The sequence below is a fragment of the Coregonus lavaretus genome (genome assembly GCF_964263955.1).
Source record: "Coregonus lavaretus genome assembly, chromosome: 1".
In the NCBI taxonomy this organism is placed as follows: Eukaryota; Metazoa; Chordata; class Actinopteri; order Salmoniformes; family Salmonidae; genus Coregonus; species Coregonus lavaretus.
Window position 1 is genome coordinate 47164635 of NC_139988.1, and position 23119 is coordinate 47187753.

At 42.3% G+C, this 23119-nt stretch overlaps 1 protein-coding gene across 1 annotated transcript; it reads right to left on the reverse strand.

The window, feature by feature from the left end:
* Positions 1-7590: 7590 nt before the first annotated feature.
* Positions 7591-20564, reverse strand: LOC311131249 (small ribosomal subunit protein mS37-like; the record flags this gene model as incomplete). The annotated part of the gene is made up of 3 exons (XM_084164112.1): positions 7591-7704; positions 8204-8322; positions 20426-20564. The coding sequence occupies 3 exons, from the start codon at positions 20562-20564 to the stop codon at positions 7591-7593; spliced, it is 372 nt and encodes a 123-aa protein (XP_084020238.1).
* Positions 20565-23119: the final 2555 nt, after the last annotated feature.

A 23119-nucleotide genomic window follows, 5' to 3' on the forward strand; every position in this document is an offset into this window, starting at 1 on the left:
GACATCAGGGATAAAAGTGTAGACCTGCACAAGGCTGGGATGGGCTACAGGACAATAGGCAAGCAGCTTGGTGAGAAGGCAACAACTGTTGGCGCAATTATTAGAAAATGGAAGAAGTTCAAGATGACGGTCAATCACCCTCGGTCTGGGGCTCCATGCAAGATCTCACCTCGTGGGGCATCAATGATCATGAGGAAGGTGAGGGATCATCCCAGAACTACACGGCAGGACCTGGTCAATGACCTGAAGAGAGCTGGGACCACAGTCTCAAAGAAAACCATTAGTAACACACTACGCCGTCATGGATTAAAATCCTGCAGCGCACGCAAGGTCCTCCTGCTCAAGCCAGCGCATGTCCAGGCCCGTCTGAAGTTTGCCAATGACCATCTGGATGATCCAGAGGAGGAATGGGAGAAGGTCATGTGGTCTGATGAGACAAAAATAGAGCTTTTTGGTCTAAACTCCACTCGCCGTGTTTGAAGGAAGAAGAAGGATGAGTACAACCCCAAGAACACCATCCCAACCGTGAAGCATGGAGGTGGAAACATCATTCTTTGGGGATGCTTTTCTGTAAAGGGGACAAGACGACTGCACCGTATTGAGGGGAGGATGAATGGGGCCATGTATCGCGAGTTCTTGGCCAACAACCTCCTTCCCTCAGTAAGAGCATTGAAGATGGGTCGTGGCTGGGTCTTCCAGCATGACAACGACCCGAAACACACAGCCAGGGCAACTAAGGAGTGGCTCCGTAAGAAGCATCTCAAGGTCCTGGAGTGGCCTAGCCAGTCTCCAGACCTGAACCCAATAGAACATCTTTGGAGGGGGCTGAAAGTCCGTATTGCCCAGCGACAGCCCCGAAACCTGAAGGATCTGGAGAAGGTCTGTATGGAGGAGTGGGCCAAAATCCCTGCTGCAGTGTGTGCAAACCTGGTCAAGACCTACAGGAAACGTATGATCTCTGTAATTGCAAACAAAGGTTTCTGTACCAAATATTAAGTTCTGCTTTTCTGATGTATCAAATACTTATGTCATGCAATAAAATGCAAATTAATTACTTAAAAATCATACAATGTGATTTTCTGGATTTTTGTTTTAGATTCCGTCTCTCACAGTTGAAGTGTGTATGATAAAAATTACAGACCTCTACATGCTTTGTAAGTAGAAAAACCTGCAAAATCGGCAGTGTATCAAATACTTGTTCTCCCCACTTGTCAACTACAGATTATTTAGAATTTGTGAACTCTGGACTAATTTTCGAGTGTGAAATAGACTACGCCTTTTGGCTATGTTTATCAGTAACTGTGTTAAAGGTAAAGGTGTGTCCCAAATTTGATAAAGTATGGCTATTTCTTTTCTGTGTGGTAGTGTGACCTACACCTACAGCATACTTAATAGAAACATGTTTTTAATACAAATCTAAATAAACCAACCACAACTAACCTTCTCACCATTACTAAGAAGATTATCATTATTATAAAAAATATGAGCTCATGAGATGTACTTCTATGCCTATAGGCTATTTTCAAACATGGCTTTAAAGGAGGTCAAACCATAGAATTTGTTTCTCACTGACCAAGGCGTGATTAGGCCTACTTTAGGGGCACCGCTTGTTTTCTCTGGCATCCCAACATAAATATTCAGATGGGTGCACAACATGAGTTTGATAAAAATCAACATCTCCCCAAAGGATTTTTTTATATTTCTGTGCAACTTGGGAGTTGGGAGTCTGTGACGCTCTGCTGGCAATCTTTTAAGAGATTTAAATTTTAGTCATTTAGCAGACGCTCTTATCCAGAGTGACTTACAGTTAGTGAGTGTAAGAGATGTCAAAGATTACCCATTTTTGCTTATATCCTATTGAAACAGCTGATTATTTTCCTGAAGTTCTATTCTGGTATTAACAAGGAATCAAAGCGGGCCAAACAAAAGGGAAAGGCCTTCTAGGTTCTGATATGATCTTCAAAGGGACCTATTGGGTTGCCTCTAGTCTTTGACTGTTAATTATTTTCGGGGTGTCAGTCTAAAGTAAATATAGTCACATTTTTATGAATATAGATTTGGATATCTGACATGCCCAGGCAACACACAGTCTAAGAACAGGTGAAAGGTCAACTGTTGTAACTGGTCTAGAATATTATTGCAATGTCTAAGCCAAGGTCAGCATGTTGGGATAGGAGGCCTTGTTCCTTTTCCATGCTTCAATACTGTAACTTAAAATGACTGCCAGTCTAAGTGCAGAAATATAGAAATAAAGGAAAGCAATCCACTACCGTACTGTTTCATAGTTATACATAAATACACCGAACAAAAATATAAACACAACATGTAAAGTGTTGGTCCCATGTTTCATGAGCTGAAATAAAAAATCCCAGAAATGTTCCATACGCACAACAAGCTTCTCTCTCAAATGTTGTGCACAAATGTGCTTACTTCCCTGTTAGTGAGCATTTCTCCTTTGCCAAGATAATCCATCCACCTGACAGGTGTGGCATATCAAGAAGCTGATTAAACAGCATGATCATTACACAGGTGCACCTTGTGCTGGGGACAATAAAAGGCCACTCAAATGTGCAGTTGTCACACAACACAATGCCACAGATGTCTCAAGTTTTGAGGGAGCATGCAATTGGCATGCTGACTGCAGGAATGTCCACCAGAGCTGTTGCCAGATAATTGAATGTGAATTTCTCTACCATAAGCCACCTCCAACGTCGTTTAAAATAATTTAGCAACATGTCCAACCGGCCTCAGAACAGCAGACCACGTGTATGGCGTCGTGTGAGCGAGCGGTTTGCTGATGTCAATGTTGTGAACAGAGTGCCCCATGGTGGCGGTGGGGTTATGGTATGGGCAGGCATAAGCTACGGACAACGAACATAATTTTATTTTATCGATGGCAATTTGAAAGCACAGAGATACCGTGATGAGATCCTGAGGCCCATTGTGAGGCCCATTTTTTACCAACAGATGACCAACAGATGCATATCTGTATTCCCAGTCATGTGAAATCCATAGATTAGGGCCTAATCAATTTATTTCAGTTGACTGATTTCCTTATATGAACTGTAACTCAGTAAAATCTTTGAAATTGTTGCATGTTGCGTTTATATTTTTGTTCAGTATATATAGTGAATTGCTATTTTGTGGTAGTTTGATCAAACCCATCTGCACTGCTAATGACAAAGGACAGCATTTATTTTTCAGTCTAGACGTTTAGCAGGAAATGATAAGGGGGGTGAGGAAATGGTGGGCAGTGTGGGCGGGGCGGGATGGCAATGTTCCTCTTTATAATGAGGGGCAGCCTAATATGGACATACTTAAAATACCAAAATCTGACAGCAGATTTAGCCGTTTCCTGGATGGCAGACAAAGCATAAGTGCATCCAACATCCTAATGCTGACTTCAAACATCATTAGCGTAATATAAAAAACAGTGCCGGAATCAAAAGGGAGGGTTTTAAGATTAGAAAATGGAAACAACGTATGAATTATAAGGTAATGCAGCTGGAGCTGAAATTCCAGTAGATGTTAGTCAGCCAATTAGATATTTTCTTGGCACCGCAGTCATCTTAATGCAATTTTCAATACCTGTGTGACTATGACCCGCAATGGGCTTTACTTCCCGGCATGTAATCCTATCTGGCAAATTGGCCAATAATACAGAATAGCTAGAATGTTCAACTATATCGGGAGTGTTTCAAATTACATTTGAGTGATCCATTGGAAACTCAAAGTAGGTATCCTATTGAGGTGACCATCGAGTGATAGTGCACGTCAGAGAAGATAAGCAACAAAATAACAATAATTCAATAATGCACAGGTCACTAATAATATCTTAATATCATTAGCAACCACTGTGAAGTATGGAATTATTGAGACAATTTATATCGAGTCAACTCAAGATACTGGGTTAAGAGTCAGTCACAGTATATTTCATCCAGGTCACACACAATATCATGTCAAGTAAGTTATGAAAACATATGTCCTTGATAGTTATGAGAAACGTAAATTAGTAGAGCATCATAAAAAGTCATGTAATAATATATGTAATAATAATAGTCATGTAATAATATAGCAATAACTGAAAGTCTACTGAAAATGCCCTTCAAAATATTACAGACAGTGAGTGAAGCTACATATTTGTAGGAACCATCTTTTGTGACCGAAGCCATTTTAATGGTACCGTTTTAGATGACCTATAACAGCATACTCAATTAAACTTAGCAATCACTAGAAGTCTATCTGCAGCCCAGTTTGTTGATTAATCACGTCTGGCATCGGTGGAACATTGGTGATGTTTCTGTGGGTGATCGCATCTTGATCTAAGAGACCTTAGTTGACCACGAGAGGCAAGCATGATAACAGATGACATTGGGGAGGGTTAAGAGTGCTAAAAAATTACTTTGAATGTTTCTTCAAATGCAATCGTAAAAACCATCAAGCGCTATGATGAAACGGGCTCTCACGAGGCCCGCCACAGGAAAGGAAGACCCAGAGTTACCTCTGCTGCAGAGGATAAGGTCATTAGAGTTACCAGCCTCAGAAATTGCAGCCCAAATAAATGCTTCACAGAGATCAAGTAACAGACACATATCAACATCAACTGTTCAGAGGAGACTGCGTGAATCAGGCCTTCATGGTCGAATTGCTGTAAAGAAACCACTACTAAAGGACACCAATAAGAAGACGAAACTAGCTTGGGCCAAAAAACACGAGCAATGGACATTAGACCGGTGAAATCTGTCCTTTGGTCTGATGAGTCCAAATTTGAGATTTCTGTTTCCAACCGCTGTGTCTTTGTGAGACGCAGAGTAGGTGAATGGATGAACTCTGCATGTGTGGTTCCCACCGTGAAGCATGGAGGAGGTGTGATGGTGCTTTGCTGGTGACACTGTCTGTGATTTATTTAGAATTCAAGGCATACTTAACCAGCATGGCTACCACAGCATTCTGCAGCAATACGCTATCCCATCTGGTTTGGGCTTAGTGGGACTATCATTTGATTTTCAACAGGACAATGACCCAACACACCTCCAGAATGTGTAAGGGCTATTTGACCAAGAAGGAGAGTGATGGAGTGCTGCATCAGATGACCTAGCCTCCACAATCACCCGGCCTCAACCCAATTGAGATGGTTTGAGATGAGTTGGACCGCAGAGTGAAGGAAAAGCAGCCAACAAGTGCTCAGCATATGTAGGAACTGCTTCAAGACTGTTGGAAAAGTATTTCAGGTGAAGCTGGTTGAGAGAATGCCAAGAGTGTGCAAAGCTGTCATCAAGGCAAAGGGTGGCTACTTTGAAGAATCTAAAATATATTTTGATTTGTTTAACACTTTTTTGGTTACTACATGATTCCATATGTGGTATTTCATTTTGATGTCTTCACTATTATTCTACAATGTGGAAAATATTAAAAATAAAGAAAAACCTTTGAATGAGTAGGTGTGTCCAAATTTTGACTGGTATGTACAGTTGAAGTCGGAAGTTTACATACACCTTAGCCAAATACATTTAAACTCTGTTTTTCACAATTCCTGACATTTAATCCTAGTAAAAATTCCCTGTCTTAGGTCAGTTAGGATCACCACTTTATTTTAAGAATGTGAAATGTGTCACACTCTGGTTCTAGGACTTTTTGTGTTTAGTCAGGGTGTGTAGATTTCCGTGTGTTGTGTACTGTGGGTAGTGTCTAGGTGTTCGCCTTCTATGTTTGGTCAGTGACTCCCAATCGGAGGTAACGAGTGTCAGCTGTCGGCTCGTTATCTCTGATTGGGAGCCATATTTAAATGTCTGTGTTCACCTTGTGGTTGTGGGTTTTTGTTCATTGTTCAGTAGTTGTCACTGAGGACTTCACGGATCGTGTTTTGTTTTGTCGTGTGTTTCAAAATTAAAATCATCATGTTCACTCCCAACGCTGCGCTTTGGTCATACTTCATTGGCGATCGTGACAAAATGTCAGAATTCCAATACCTTGACTTTGTTGTCCTTAAGCCATTTTGCCACAACTTTGGAAGTATACTTGGGGTCATTGTCCATTTGGAAGAACCATTTGTGACCAAGCTTTAACTTCCTGACTGATGTCTTGAGATGTTGCTTTAATATATCCACATAATTTTCCTTCCTCATGATGCCATCTATTTTGTGAAGTGCACCAGTCCCTCCTGCAGCAAAGCACCCCCACAGCATGATGCTGCCATCCCCGTGCTTCACGGTTGGGATGTTGTTCTTCGGCTTGCAAGCAACCCCCTTTTTCCTCCAAACATAACAATGGCCATTATGGCCAAACAGTTCTATTTTTGTTTCATCAGACCAGAGGACATTTCTCCAAAAGTACGATCTTTGTCCCCATGTGCAGTTGCAAACCGTAGTCTGGCTTTTTTATGGCGGTTTTGGAGCAGTGGCTTTTCCTTGCTGAGCGGCCTTTCAGGTTATGTTGATATAGGACTCGTTTTACTGTGGATATAGATACTTTTGTACCTGTTTCCCCCAGCATCTTCACAAGGTCCTTTGCTGTTTTTCTGGGATTGATTTGCACTTTTCGCACCAAAGTACGTTCATCTCTAGGAGACAGAATGCATCTCCTTCCTGAGCGGTATGACGTCTGCATGGTCCCATGGTGTTTATACTTGCGTACTATTGTTTGTATAGATGAACGTGGTACCTTCAGGCGTTTGGAAATTGCTCCCAAGGATGAACCAGACTTGTGGAGGTCTACACATTTTTTTCCTGAGGTCTTGGCTGATTTCTTTTCATTTTCCCATGATGTCAAGCAAAGAGGCACTGAGTTTGAAGGTAGGCCTTGAAATACATCCACAGGTACACCTCCAATTGACTCAAATGATGTAAATTAGCCTATCAGAAGCTTCTAAAGCCATGACATACTTTTCTGGAATTTTCCAAGCTGTTTAAAGGCACAGTGTCACGATCGTTTACGAATGAGAAGGACCAAGGCGCAGCGTGATATGCATTCATATTTATTTACGGCTAAACACACGACAAAACAACAAACGAAACGTGAAGTCCAAGGTAGCATACAAACAACATACCTTACACGGAACAAGATCCCACAACTAACAGGTGTCAAAAGGCTGCCAAAGTATTGTCCCCAATCAGAGACAACGAGCTACAGCTGCCTCTGATTGGGAACCACCCCGGCCAACATAGATCTGCACATGCTAGATCTAAAACATAGAAATCAAACATAGCAACACACAACACGGAAAATACACACCCTGACTCAACAAATACAAGTCCTCAGAGTCAGGGCGTGACACACAGTCAATATTAGTGTATGTAAACTTCTGACCCACTGGAATTGTGATACAGTGAATTATAAATTAAATAATCTGTCTGTAAACAATTGTTGGAAAAATTACTTGTGTCATGCACAAAGTAATTTCCTAACCGACTTGCCAAAACTATAGTGTGTTAACAAGAAATTTGTGGAGTGGTTGAAAAACGAGTTTTAATGACTTCAACCTAAGTGTATGTAAACCTCCGACTTCAACTGTATATATTTATATATATAAAGAGTCTCTGGCCCACAACCTTAGTCAATGAACACATCTTAGTAGTAGGGCTGTGGGTAGTACTAGATTTCCTTGTGTAAATTGGGGTGTCTCTTCAGCAGGGTAGTGGCTTGTTTTGGTTGAAGGCGTCCCCCCTGGCCAATAGTGTGTTTCTCTGAAATGGCTTTCACTGCAATCTGTGAGGAAATACATTTAGACAAAAACGGTTTAATTTTTTTTATTGCCTCATTCAATACTAATTCAATGTAAAGCATAATGGCTTTGAGCTATTTATTCACATTTGTAAATAATGTATTACTTTCTTGTAGACACTAAACTGAAAGCATAATTTAGCCAAAGACTTGTCATCCATCCATGCAGTGCTACAGTAGCATGTGGTAGCTGGTCACCTCAGCTGAGGAAGGGAAATTATGGAAGAATGGAAAACAAAAGCAAAGCAGGAAGGAAGACCTACAAGGAAACAGGGCCTGGGAAGATTTTTGTTATGACTCCTCCCAAGCCAGGAAACGCCAGAGAAAACTATGTTACCCATGCTGCCTAATTACCTTGTCTCCTAATAAAATGTTTAATGAAGAACATAACAATGCTGACCTAAACTAGGTTGGGAGAGAGGGGTGTGTGTGTAATAAGCCTGGAGCAAGGATTTCCGGTACACTGTGAGTAGCAGCACCGTACCTGGGCTTTCTCAACACACTTGTAGAAGGACTGCATTTCATTGGAACAGAGGGCGTCGACAAAGTTGTTCTGCTTCCAGCATGCCATCACCATGGACATCTCAGTGATGCAAGTGGCCTCTGTGGGGAAACAGTGTAATTACTTTCCAATGTTGTTGTCATTGTCACCAAAAAGATTCAATGTTGACACTGAATTATAAGGTAATATTAACTCAGCATGCTGATCTACATTGATTTCAAAAGTGAGTATCACTTGTGCGCACTGCAGTACAAATAGGTGTACCAGGCAACATAGCTGACCAATCATATCGTAGAGAGCTGGGGGCGTTCAGTAGACAGAACAGCGTGCAACGTTTAATTCAACTGAAATGGTAGCCTACTGCACTGAACGACCAGTTGAAGAACGTTGTGATTATGGTGGCCCAGAGGGCCCAAGAAAGGGAAAGTAACTGAACTGAACTGAATGACTATCACGCAAAAAAACAATTGAATCAATTTTAGAATAAGGCTGTAACGTAAAACGATGTGGAAAAAGTAAAGGGGTCTGAATACTTTCCGAATGCACTGTGTGTGAGTGTATATATATATATATATACACTGCTCAAAAAAATAAAGGGAACACTTAAACAACACAATGTAACTCCAAGTCAATCACACTTCTGTGAAATCAAACTGTCCACTTAGGAAGCAACACTGATTGACAATAAATGTCACATGCTGTTGTGCAAATGGAATAGACAACAGGTGGAAATTATAGGAAATTAGCAAGACACCCCCAATAAAGGACTGGTTTTGCAGGTGGTGACCACAGACCACTTCTCAGTTCCTATGCTTCCTGGCTGATGTTTTGGTCACTTTTGAATGCTGGCGGTGCTTTCACTCTAGTGGTAGCATGAGACGGAGTCTATAACCCACACAAGTGGCTCAGGTAGTGCAGCTCATCCAGGATGGCACATCAATGCGAGCTGTGAGCTGTGGCAAGAAGGTTTGCTGTGTCTGTCAGCGTAGTATCCAGAGCATGGAGGCGCTACCAGGAGACAGGCCAGTACATCAGGAGACGTGGAGGAGGCCGCAGGAGGGCAACAACCCAGCAGCAGGACTGCTACCTCCACCTTTGTGCAAGGAGGAGCAGGAGGAGCACTGCCAGAGCCCTGCAAAATGACCTCCAGCAGGCCACAAATGTGCATGTGTCTGCTCAAACGGTCAGAAACAGACTCCATGAGGGTGGTATGAGGGCCCGACGTCCACAGATGGGGGTTGTGCTTACAGCCCAACACCGTGCAGGACGTTTGGCATTTGCCCGAGAACACCAAGATTGGCAAATTCGCCACTGGCGCCCTGTGCTCTTCACAGATGAAAGCAGGTTCACACTGAGCATATGTGACAGACGTGACAGAGTCTGGAGACGCCGTGGAGAACGTTCTGCTGCCTGCAACGTCCTCCAGCATGACCGGTTTGGCGGTGGGTCAGTCATGGTGTGGGGTGGCATTTCTTTGGGGGGCCGCACTGCCCTCCATGTGCTCGCCAGAGGTAGCCTGACTGCCATTAGGTACCGAGATGAGATCCTCAGACCCCTTGTGAGACCATATGCTGGTGCGGTTGGCCCTGGGTTCCTCCTAATGCAAGACAATGCTAGACCTCATGTGGCTGGAGTGTGTCAGCAGTTCCTGCAAGAGGAAGGCATTGATGCTATGGACTGGCCCGCCCGTTCCCCAGACCTGAATCCAATTGAGCACATCTGGGACATCATGTCTCGCTCCATGCTTTAGTCCAGGTCTGGGAGGAGATCCCTCAGGAGACCATCCGCCACCTCATCAGGAGCATGCCCAGGCGTTGTAGGGAGGTCATACAGGCACGTGGAGGCCACACACATTACTGAGCCTCATTTTGACTTTTTTTAAGGACATTACATCAAAGTTGGATCAGCCTGTAGTGTGGTTTTCCACTTTAATTTTGAGGGTGACTCCAAATCCAGACCTCCATGGGTTGATACATTTGATTTCCATTGATAATTTTTGTGTGATTTTGCTGTCAGCACATTCAACTGTGTAAAGAAAAAAGTATTTAATAAGATTATTTCATTCATTCAGATCTAGGATGTGTTGTTTAAGTGTTCCCTTTATTTTTTTGAGCAGTGTATATATATATATACACACAGTGCCTTCGGAAAGTATTCAGACCCCTTGACTTTTTCCACATTGTTTTACGTTACAGCTCTAGAGTTCCTCTGTGGAGATGGGAGAACCTTCCAGAAGGACAACCACTCCTTCAAGACTTTTGGAAAAGCATTCCAGGTGAAGCTGGTTGAGAGAATGCCAAGAGTGTGCAAAGCTGTCATCAAGGCAAAGGGTGGCTATTTGAAGAATCTCAAATATAACATATATTTTGATTTGTTTAACACTTTTTTGGTTACTACATGATTCCATGTGTTATTTCATAGTTTTGATGTCTTCACTATTATTCTACAATGTAGAAAATAGTAAAAAAGAAAGAATGTAGGTGTGTCCAAACTTTTGACTGGTCCTGTATATATAAACTCAGCAAAAAAAAGAAACGTCCTCTCACTGTCAACTGCGTTTATTTTCAGCAAACTTAACATGTGTAAATATTTGTATGAACATAACAAGATCAAAAGTAACAGTCAGTATCTGGTGTGGCCACTAGCTGCATGAAGTACTGCAGTGCATTTCCTCGTCATGGACTGCACCAGATTTGCCAGTTCTTGCTGTGAGATGTTACCCCACTCTTCCACCAAGGCACCTGCAAGTTCCCGGACATTTCTGGGGGGAATGGCCCTAGCCCTCACCCTCCGATCCAACAGGTCCCAGACGTGCTCAATGGGATTGAGATCCGGGCTCTTCGCTGGCCATGGCAGAACACTGACATTCCTGTCCTGCAGGAAATCACGCACAGAACGAGCAGTATTGGTGGTGGCATTGTCATGCTGGAGGGTCATGTCAGGATGAGCCTGCAGGAAGGGTACCACGCAGAGCATATGAGCGGAGTGGAGCGGTGAGAATCTCAGCTCCTCGCTCACGGAGCTGTTCACCCCTCCGCTCCCCCCGCTCAAAGCCACATCAGGCCAGTCCGCTCATTATCGCTCAGCGCTCAACGCAGTTTGCATCGCGCTCCACTCAAATCGCCCCCCGCTCACAAAATCTGCATGTATTTCACTTTTAGCTTAAACCACAGCCTTACTTTATCTCCCCGAATTTGTTGCATACAGACTCATCTCGGATTATCCATTCTGTCTTGAAACGGGGATCTAACACTGACGCTAAAATGAGATGTTAATCAGTATAGTATATTCCATAGTGAATTGACACGTTGTTTGCCAATGTTTCTGCAAAAGCAGCGATGCCCATTGGAAGTGCAGCATGAGTGTAATCGGTGAGCAGGGATTTGATTTCTGTGACAGCAGGGAGGATCATCCCCAGGTTCCCCAGCTCCTTCTGCATTTTGTCTGTGAGGTCTGCTAGTGGTGTCAGCACACTGACAAGGTGCGTCAGCTGCCGTACTTGATTCAGGGTGATGTTAGCAACATTAGACTTGAGTTTGTTTTACCATAACGGGTCTTTTTGGAACAACCGGATGAACGACTGAATCATCCGCAGCTGGCTGCTCCATCGAATGGCGCAGGCATTTGTGGGGCGGACACCTAGTTGGTTGGTTTCCTCTGTGCTCTTGCGTACACTTTTCACCAGGTGCCCGACTTTCACTAACAGCCTATTAATGTTGTCGTGCTTGTTAACGGCGTTTTTGATCGCCAGCTGAAGCATGTGAATGGGGCATCTCAGATGTAAATTTGACAAAGTAAAGTACTGATTTATCATAGTTTCTTGGGGGAGTGTAGCCCGGTTGAGCTGCGCTGGCGAAGTGTTGCATCCCTTCGCGTTCTCCTTTACTCAGCGGTTCATAGTCCATGAAAATCATTTCAAAAAATGCTACATCCAGCTCTCTTTTTCTCTCCCTTGTTATGGTTGGGCCTTTGCGTGCAGTGAATACACTTTTGAATTCCTCAACCCTTTTCTCTTGTTGCTGCTGCTGCTCCTCTCGCTCTATAAAATACAAATTAATGGACGACACAAATTAAATTAAACAGATGGATTCTGGGTCAGGCTTGAGCATGCTTCAGACTCGTGGTGTGAGCGAGCGAAATTGGAGCGGGACATAGGGCGACGCTCCGTCCTTTTAAAAATGCCGCTCTGCGCTCTGTTCAAAATCCGTCCGCTCACGCTCCACACTCGCTCCCGCTCCACTCCGCTCATATGCTCTGGTACCACGTGGGGCAGGAGGACGTCTTCCCTGTAATGCACAGTAATGACAACAAGCTCAGTCCGATGATGCTGTGACACACCACCCCAGACCATGACAGACCCTCCACCTCCAAATCGATCCCGCTCCAGAGTACAGGCCTCGGTGTAACGCTCATTCCTTCGACGATAAACGCGAATCCGACCATCACCCCTGGTGAGACAAAACCGCGACTCGTCAGTGAAGAGCACTTTTTGCCAGTCCTGTCAGGTCCAGCGACGGTGGGTTTGTGCCCATAGGCGACGTTGTTGCCGGTGATGTCTGGTGAGGACCTGCCTTACAACAGGCCTACAAGCCCTCAGTCCAGCCTCTCTCAGTCTATTGCGGACAGTCTGAGCACTGATGGAGGGATTGTGCGTTCCTGGTGTAACTCGGGCAGTTGTTGTTGCCATCCTGTACCTGTCCCGCAGGTGTGATGTTCGGATGTATGATCGGTACATTGGGGTGGGGGCAGGGTAGATGTCTTTTGGGGGGAGCAGTGTGGGGGGAGGTCTGCCACTGTTACACGTGGTCTGCCACTGCGAGGACGATCAGCTGTCCGTCCTGTCTCCCTGAAGCGCTGTCTTAGGCGTCTCACAGTACGGACATAGCAATTTATTGCCCTGGGCACATCTGCAGTCCTCATGCCTCCTTGCAGCATGCCTAAGGCACGTTCACGCAGATGATCAGGGACACTGGGCCTCTTTCTTTTGGTGTTTTTCAGAGTCAGTAGAAAGGCCTCTTTAGTGTCCTAAGTTTTCATAACTGTGACCTTAATTGCCTACCGTCTGTAAGCAGTTAGTGTCTTAAGGACCGTTCCACAGGTGCATGTCCATTAATTAAACCCTTTACAATGAAGATCTGTGAAGTTATTTGGATTTTTACTAATTTTCTTTGAAAGACAGGGTCCTGAAAAAGGGACGTTTCTTTTTTTGCTGAGTTTCTTTTTTACACAAAAATATATGGGGGATTGGAAATGATGCAGACAATTACATTGATGGAAGCTACAATCTGCAATATTAAAGCTGATCTACCCCCTAAAAAATGTAATAATCTCCCTCAACAGCCACCAAACAGGAGCAAATGTACCTCAAGACTGTTTAAGAACGGTGCGCACCGTTTGGGGGAAACGAGTTGTTCAGTACATATCGTCACGCAACGTAGCAAAACGTGCAATGAACTGAATGCATCCCAGGGCGTCTGTGTCAGTGTTGCCAATTTAGCGACTTTGTTACTATATTTAGTGAGTTTTCAGACCCCTCTAGGGACACATTTTCAAAAATGCGCCTAGCGACAAATCGAGCGACTTTTTCTGGTGTTATTGGAGACTCTGACGTGAAAGCACGTATCGTTCTTACTCTTCTCAACGAGAAGCAGGTGCTGCCATGGGCCCCACCCCCGTCCCAAAGCACTCACAGGCGGCCCAGTCCTCGCACAGCAGTCCCTCCCAGCTGCAGTGTTAAGTTGCGTCAATTCAAATCTGGTATTTGGGACAAAAGAGGTCATTATACAGTATCCAAGTTAGTCTAGTATTTATTAATGCAAATGCTTCAATGGTAAATATGATGTTCGTATATACGGGTCCACTGAAATACCACGCAGGGCACTCAGAGAACTAAGCCATTGTTATGAGTTCTTCTTAAAATACTCTGACAGAGATAGTTCCCGCTCCCTGCTGGCCAATCAGAGTAGAGAATGAGCGTGGTTTAGACTTACTCAGCCTATCCGTTGGCGCACAGGCTGGTCCCAGCCCCTTGGCGCTCCACTGTTGCCAGGTGTCTAGTTGTTTTGCAACTTATCCAGAAAGTCAGCACTTTTGCAGTACACGTCCTTGGACGGTTCACAGATCACAAAGAGGCAGTGTTCGGGTATTGTGAGACACAAGTTCTTATCTCCCCCTACTCCCTAAAACAGCTCCTCACATTAATCACAGCTTGTTAGGTTAAACAATTTATATCAGTACAGTACAAACCTTTTATTATTAAAACATAAAACACAAGGGTTTGGTTCCTAAAATCCTCTGGCTGCAACAAAGAGGAGAGATTAGTCATGGTCTCTTTAGTTGTGACATTCTCTGTGTGGGAGCAGGAGCTAAGATGCCCTACCCTGTATCCTATCTTATTAGTCCTAGAAAAACAATAATAAGAATCCCCTGACACTTCAAACGAAGGCAACCTAGGTCGGGGTGACTTTGTTATCGGGGGATACAGATAGTGCAAGTTACTACAAGACTCCATCACCACATTCCCAGGTGGCTTGGACACTACATAGTCCCAGGATGTACATGGTGACATACATATATATCTACCATCCTTTACGATACTACCAGCCAGTAGTCCCCAACTCCCCAACTGGTCCGCAAAGACCTCAAAAGGTGATGTCCTTCCCTACAGTCCCTAGTACTTCCCCTTTCCCTACGTCTAGCTATCTCCTATGCCTTCGTAGACTGTGCTCAGGTATTATTTTATCAACTTGTGTTAGGTTAACTACTACTTCTGGCGGATCAGGAGGGTTTGAGTGTGTTAGGAATATGGCCCCCACAATCAGACAGCTACCTACCGTCAGGAGACCTGTGAATCCCCACCCTCACCCTGAGAACATGTCAGACGCCAGAGGCCAACCCATTGCTTTAACTTCTATCGAACTCACACAGGGATGATCAGACAGGGTAAGGGAATCTTCGTTAAGGAGCCAACCCCCGAGCCCTAGTGGTGATCGGTTCTTTCTCCTAACTCTGTGTTTGTTCGTCAGGTGTAGCTGGGTTTACCTTTTTGCAGTGTGTGACATGCACCCAGGTCGATCTCTCAGCTATTCTGCTGGCAAAGGCAGTGACCAATATAACCTGATAGGGCCCTTCCCAACAGGCCTGCTTCCAGTTTTTCTTCTTTAGGGACTGGATGCTCACCAGTCTCCTGGTTAGATAGAGTGGGTCACCTTCTCCTTTAGTTCACCTGTGGGGCACAAAACCTCTGACATACAGGTGTGGTTAATAAACTATCTTCACACATACATGTTCAGCTCTCAATTTCTATTCTTGTTGTTTTTTTGTTTTTTTTAAGTATTTTGTCCTCTCCTTCGTATATATTTATTATTTAATCCTTCCATCCCCCTTTTGACACATGATTTGCCCATGTGTCAATATTACCACCTACCTAAACAATCACTTAGGTAATATTGGTAATTCATTATCCAATTGCCATCCCTCCACTCTCTCTTCTGTTATTTTATGGTTCAAATCATATATATTATTACCAAATTATAATCTTCTTCACACTTTTCACAGTATTATAAATTACCCTCAACTTAGTAAAATAAACTATCTTAAAGTCCTCCTCTCATGCCTTTAGAATTTACTAGTGTGGATGATTAATTAACACCAGAAAGTTAAAACAGAGTTCAGAGGCCATTGAAATTATTCAACGAACTGTTCCATCCCATAGGATACCAAACATTACCATTATTCTAAATATTTCATAAATGTTACTTATCCCAAGTGTTCATGAAGTCCTCATGACATTCATTCTCATAAGAAATCATACATACCCCAAACTCAGCCAAAACCGAAAAACTCCATAAAATTCATAAAATTCACTGTGTGTGCTCCTCTAAGACCTATCACCCTTGACCTGCTGAAACCCCCCCCCCCCCCCCAAATTGAAACAACAAGGCTTTATAAACATCATACAAGGTGTGTTGTTTTTTGTTTAAAAAACCTATTTGAAAAACAACAACCACAAATAGCCAGGCCTCACTTGATTTGGTAGCTCACTTTTATGACCTAAATACTGCCTAACTTCACTACTGCTCCCCCTAGCCCTGGGCAACATTCCAATGAGATGAGCTAATCTCTTTCTCCTGGTTATAATCTAAAGATGGTAGTACACACAAAACATGATACAGATATCCCCAGTCCTAACCCATCAATAATTGTTTGTATCAATCTAACTCCTCATAACTAATCCATAAAACCACTCAAAATTCCTAGAGTATACAATGATTATTTAATTGATTACCCTAAATCTGCTACATGTGATCTCATCTCAAAAGATCCATTATCAATTATTTGTTCAACCCCCTAGGAAAATATGTCTCCCCTTCTATTGTTCCTATCCCCCTTGTAAATGTCATATTTCAGTTTTTAGCCAATACAATCACGGTTTACATCAAATGTACCCTCAGTTAATGGTATTTTCTCCCTAATATTTCATACTCTTCCTCTTTCCCTAAATGAGATTTAATCCCTTGCCTTTCCTCTACTATCCTTCTATCATTACTGAATCAATGATAATAACTGTAATAACTATTAATAATAATTGTAATAACTATTACACATTATATTGTGCCCTTTTTCTGATAATGTTATAATTGTAGCCTATTCCATCACTTTAGTTTAAAATATAAGTTTGTTTATTTAACAAATCCAGAACCCACACAGGCTAGCGCTATTCCCCCAGCACAACAGCCAATGCCACTTGCATCCCCTGTTCCCCTTAACGGAAATAAATTATCGTTCTAAAATTTACCAACTATTTGTATACACCACTGGCGTCAAGCAACCCATCGAATAAAGTAATAACAATTAGAATTTATCAAAGCACTGTCTTCCAGTCAAGCATTCAGACCTCCACTTGAAATCCCACAGCTCCACCCAACTCGCTTGACTATCTCTATTATAATTTTTTTCTCCCGCTAACCAGAGCCATAAATTACTCTCCTTTGTTCTCAACTCAATTTTCACAGCTCTATCGCCATTTCAGTTCGCTATTCATTTTCTTTAACTGTTCTCTCTGATTAGGCCCTAATTAATAAAACAAATACTTGCTATCGTTGATAATGATATTCCTATCATTTGAACTCTCACCCCTCCCCTTGCTCCTTCCTACACAACGGGGAAGGCGCAAGGGGACCTTGTAACATATTTTCATAGACCTTTCTAGAATACTTCTACTTAAGCTATCTAATTCAACCTTTCACATCTCTCAATCCACATAGTAATCTAGGTCTATAGCCCCAATGCGAAGGCTTTACCCACTGTCCCTACCTGTGTTCGAACCAGGGACCCTCTACATACATCGCCAGTCACTCCACACATTCCGCGATGCTTTCAAAGTAAATACTTCCAGTTCATAGAGCAAGTGACGTCACCAAATGAAAACTGCACTAGCTTTCACCTCATTCAGCAACACAAAGTAATGCTCTCTCTCCCTTCACCCATTCCCTATTGAATAAGGTTAGTTTTTCTATTTAACCCGAAAACACGCTACAAATCGTCCATTTAACATCACCAAACCAAATACTCAGTAGCATCCGGTCACCACCCACACCAGCCGTTGAATTCACTCATACACACAGACTTCACCTCATGCCACCGAAATGCCCAACAAAACATAATAGTTCAATGGAGCCCCCTATTGGCTCTCCACTATTTATACATTACTTCTATAACCACATTAGTTATGGTCCGATTACTCATTAAACCTTATCACATGATCAAACAACAGCACAACCTTAAACTCATATGGGGCGGCAGGCAGCTTAGTGACCAATAGCGCCGCGCCAACAACCGAGAGGTCGCCGGTTCCAATCCCCGAGCCGACCAGGCGAAAAATCTGCCGATGTGCCCTCGAGCAAGGCACCCAACCCCAATTGCTCCTGCAAGTCGCTCTGGAGGCACCCAACTCCCAGTCTTTCCTGACTCCAAAAGCCACACTCTCTCTGTCTCCAGCCCCTCCCCTCTTGTGTCCAGTCGGAACAGGCTTTGTCTGCTTTTCGTTTCAGCGTTTCCAATATTCTGCCGTTATTTAAAGTATGTTAGTCTATTTATTTTAATCAAATTATTCCCACCTAATTAGTTAAAGTCGGTGCATATTTATATTTCAACGATAAACCAAATTATTTCAGTCTAATTATTTAACCAATATTTTGCAGGGTCAAACATCAAACGTTAAATCAAATAATAAACCAAATTGCCTCAACATAATTATTTAAAACCAGTATTATGCTATGTTAAACATCAAACGTTAAATCAAATACTAAACCAAATTGCTTCAACATAATTATTTAAAACCAGTATTATGCTATGTCAAACATCAAACGTTACAGTTCAGTTATATCAGTTCAAACGTTTCAGTTTAGTCATACTAGTTATTAATTACTTTACCTTTATGTTCCCAATTGTTATTAACGGGTTATACGGTTTAAGCAACCACAAACCCAATAGTTATTCACAAATTATACAGTTTGGACAGCCACAGACGTCTTTAATTCCTAATTAGTTTTCTATCAAGGTATACAGGTTTATTAATTTTAGTAACCCACATTCACTCTTTTATTTTGTCTGCAAACACTATTACACTGGGATCATTCACACGCTCATGCATACGACACCCTATACTTTAAAGTGCCGCTTTGATCCTAGCCGTATCTAGCCCTCTGATACGTGTCAGTAGCGTAACACCTTTAACCAATTATTCCCTACGCCTCCAGTTCTCACCACTGGTGATCCTAGCCTGGAGTCGACTAAAATGTAAGTGCCCATTATGATCCTAGCCGTATCTAGCCTTCTGATACGTGTCAATAGCGCAACACTTTTAAGCCAATAATTCCCTACGCCTCCAGTTCTCACCACTTGTGATCCTAGCCTGGAGTCGACTAAAATTTAAGTGCCCGTTATGATCCTAGCCGTATCTAGCCTTCTGATACGTGTCAATAGCGCAACACTTTTAAGCCAATAATTCCCTGTACCTCCAGTTCCCACCCCTGGTGGTCCTAGCCTGGGGATTTCAGTATCATTCCCGATCCTAGCCGTACCTAGCCCTCTGGTACGTGCCAGTGAACAATACTCTATAATACCATGGTTTTAACACTCACATTTACCATACATTTGCATATCACAATAGCGACAATATTTCTTATTTACTCATAATAATTCATAATTTAGTTCACTTACATCAAACAGGTGTTTCACAAAATTAATTTGGATAAAGCCAATGTGCAGAACTTTAGTTATATAACAATAGGTGTCTGCTTACCTGTTTTTAGTAGTCCGGACTCTTTGTGAAACACACCGTCCAATGACAGAGATGTCCAATGGGCCGGACAATACCCAGCGAAGTCCCTTCTACCAGATCACAGTCGGTGGTCACCAATTGTTAAGTTGCGTCAATTCAAATCTGGTATTTGGGACAAAAGAGGTAATTATGCAGTATCCAAGTTAGTCTAGTATTTATTAATGCAAATGCTTCAATGGTAAATATGATGTTCGTATATACGGGTCCACTGAAATACCACGCAGGGCACTCAGAGAACTAAGCCATTGTTATGAGTTCTTCTTAAAATACTCTGATAGAGATAGTTCCCGCTCCCTGCTGGTGTTCGGGTATTGTGAGACACAAGTTCTTATCTCCCCCTACTCCCTAAAACAGCTCCTCACATTAATCACAGCTTGTTAGGTTAAACAATTTATATCAGTACAGTACAAACCTTTTATGCTTAATCATTAATGCATTCTTTCTAAGCTAGGTATCACATCCAGATCCCCACAGCAGTCAGAGCAGGAGATGTTCACCCCTCCGCGTCCAGACTGCAAATGAATCGCGCATGCGGGAAGCCGCCGCTGGCTGATCCCGCCCTGGCTTACATTCATGGCGGGATGTAAATGTAGGGTGTTTTTTACTCACTTTATGTCTCTCCCACATTATTCCTCTCTCCCACAGCATCCATCACAATTACATGCACATGGCAAATTATGCAAATTAGGTGATGACGTCATTTAGCGACTTTTAGGACAGCCAATAGCTACTTTCCTTACTGAGGAGTTGGAGTCTCTTGGATGTTGCCTGTGTTAGTTATGTATGTCTAGTCTATACCCGTGCCCAATGGATAGACAATGTGTCATCATTACACAGGTTAGTTTGAAAACCTTACCTACCCCCTTTCTTCATTTTCCTGTTGGCGACCTCATCTTTCAGAGCAAGCGGCTTGTTGGGTTTCAGAACGGGCCTTTTTTGCTTTCTGCTCAACATCCGACTGACCTTCTCCTGAAGTGCAGTCCCACCTTGCATCGCCATTGCGGCTTGCACAATACAATTATAACACGTAGCTAAATAGCGAAAATAAGAACGTAATATATTGCTTTAGCAAATAAATTATGGCAAAACATATGGCTATACGTGTTTTAGTGGTATTTCCTCTAACAACATTTCCACTAGAGACAAACGTGGAGCGCCATCTTTGATCGTATTTTGCTGTTACTGTCGTAATGACTAAGTTACGACCATGCAGAAAGATTAACGTACAGCAGTTGTAGTTTTCTGTCGTCTAATGTGCTGCACCCATAGAATTGGGAATTAGAATACTTTAATAGGATCTCTTCGGCTGCGACTCTGAAATGTATTTAAAACGGCAATCTGCGATTGGTACCTCCATTTTTTTTACTTTTAAATGAATAATATTTTAACATTGATTCTTGAAGAATTTAACTTATAAATGCCTCATGAGCTTAGTTCAACTGTCGCACCCCATCAGAACCCAAAATATAAGCTTGTTTTACGCCATTTGTAAACAATGTAGTTGTAAACAAACACAGTATAGCCTCAAAACATGGTTCAAACTATACATTTGATATCATGCATCCATAGCTCTGTCTATGAATTTAAAAGTGGTTACATTTCTCCATCCCCATCCCTCAGCTCTTTACCAAAACAGTGACCACTTTGTTATTATTTGAAGTGCATATTTCCACTTTAATAACACCATTATTTTTGTCTATTCATATTGTATCAAATGTGTTACATAACTTGCATGTCCCATTTATAGGTTACCAGTTTTAAGAGCCTTTCTTGAGCTTATGCATTCTTGCCCATGGCCTGCAATAATTCACTGGCATTGGCACATTCTAAATGAGACACATTCTGTCTCAAGGTTACCTGGAGTTTCCAGAGGAAAGGTAAGCATGCAAAGATAAATATGTTGACTCTCCAATATGGCAGTGTGACATTTTTGTTAGAATGTAGGACAAGTCAAAACATTGGCCCACCTCTCGGGGCACGTTGTATGGGGGCTGCAAACTCAGCAGATATTAGTGTTGATAGTTCTGTCAGGTGAATTCACCTCTCAACTCCCAATACACAAAATGAGATCTTCAAGAGATGACGCACAAATCTAAGGGACGTTAATGGCAGGATAAGAGTATAACAGTTTTATAAATAGGTGAATCACTTGAAATAAACCGATAGTTTTGAAATAAACAGATGGTTTTGGATAGTGCTCTTGCAAAATCAATAAAGGAGTAATACACTATTTCATTTCCATTGCATATAGGAAATTGTCTAATGCATTCTTTAGTGTTTTTACTGGGTGCCATTTCCACTGAAATGTGGCAGTGATTAGGCCATGCACCGTGGAGACGGCCATAAACAACTGCACAACATTTCATCCAGCATCCTTCTAAGACCATTAAAGTCTGACCACATGACTGCTGCACTTAACTTCAAACCCAGATAGAGTTACAGTATAGGAGGGGGGCAAAGTCATGTTCTCCTACTTTTTTTATCACGTGGCGTGGATAAAACCAGTATGATAAACGTTTTCGTTTTGTGTGTTGCAGTGATTCAGTTTGATATTGTGTTTCCTGACATCGAAGCTTATCAGAGGTATGCTGGACCTTCAGGGAATAACACAAGGCAAGTCATGGGTCTTAGTAGCTACTTATTTGAATAATATTTATCACTTAATATGTTTACTGATTAAGTTTGCGTTCCTTCCTAGTCAGGTTTCCTTGGGGGTAATATTTCAGCAGATGGGCTCCAGGAGATTCACACTAGCACATTCCATTGATTCACTGCCTCCTGGACCCAACGTTTCTGGTATTCACTCTGTCTCTGCACGCTTATACCTGGAGGAAACGTGCATAAGAGCACTTGATAAAATATTTGACGTGCAGCCAGCATCAGTTGCTCCTCAGGAGGAGCCTAATCTCACCACAATTAGGTATAGCTTGGACATCCAAAGGTTTAGGGCTCAATGATACATATGGTTGGAAAGAGACAATCACCCTACCTACAGATCAGGGAGTGTAGTCCATTCAACAAAGCTATATCCTGGTAATTTGACAGGGAAAAAGCAAACGAGAAATTGATTATGAATGTGCATGACATGTACAATGTCATGGAGACAATAAGTGGCCCCTGCGGAATCCTAAACCCTGAATCTTCCAGACACTTGATTGACTGAGCAGCACTAAATAGCAAATACACACTTAATCACTCACTCGCTCACTAACTCATTCTCAACTCACTCTCTCTATCTCTCTCTCTCTCTCTCTCACTCTCTTTCTCAATTTCAATTCAATTTAAGGGCTTTATTGGCATGGGAAATGTATGTTAACATTGCCAAAGCAAGTGAAGTAGATAGTAAACAAAAGTGAAATAAACAATAAATATTAACAGTAAACATTACACTCAGAAGTTCCAAAAGAATAAAGACATTTCAAATGTCATATTATGTATATATATAGTGTTGTAACAATGTGCAAATAGTTAAAGTACAAATGGGAAAATAAATAAACATAAATATGGGTTGTATTTACAATGGTGTTTGTTCTTCACTGGTTGCCCTTTTCTTG